This window comes from Apis dorsata, unplaced genomic scaffold (assembly GCF_000469605.1).
Source record: "Apis dorsata unplaced genomic scaffold, Apis dorsata 1.3 scaffold_92, whole genome shotgun sequence".
NCBI classification, from domain to species: Eukaryota; Metazoa; Arthropoda; class Insecta; order Hymenoptera; family Apidae; genus Apis; species Apis dorsata.
Genome location: NW_006263390.1, coordinates 1,225,224 through 1,225,435, shown reverse-complemented (window position 1 = coordinate 1,225,435; position 212 = coordinate 1,225,224). Strand labels below are relative to the sequence as shown.

Here is a 212-nt window from a genome sequence, read left to right as displayed (position 1 = left end):
GACGAAGTACACAGACGAGAACACAGGCTCGTCGCAACACAGGCTTCTACGAATCACGAAGGTAGTCGGCGAACCGGACAAACTGGAGGTGACCCGATCCGACGACCCGTCCAAACGATTCGAGATAAAAATCTCCGAGGCGGGCCACTCCATACCCGACCCGGTCAGAGTTTCCCGAGGCCTGATCTACGATCCTAGCACTGCGCTCGTCA

General features: G+C 57.1%; 1 protein-coding gene across 1 annotated transcript in view; it reads left to right on the top strand.

Moving 5' to 3' along the window:
• Window positions 1-212, top strand: part of LOC102676092 (microtubule-actin cross-linking factor 1-like) — an 81,873-nt gene that overhangs the window by 16,378 nt on the left and 65,283 nt on the right. Inside the window, 1 exon segment of the mRNA XM_031508603.1 lies at window positions 8-211. Within this exon segment, the coding sequence (XP_031364463.1) occupies window positions 8-211 (204 nt within the window).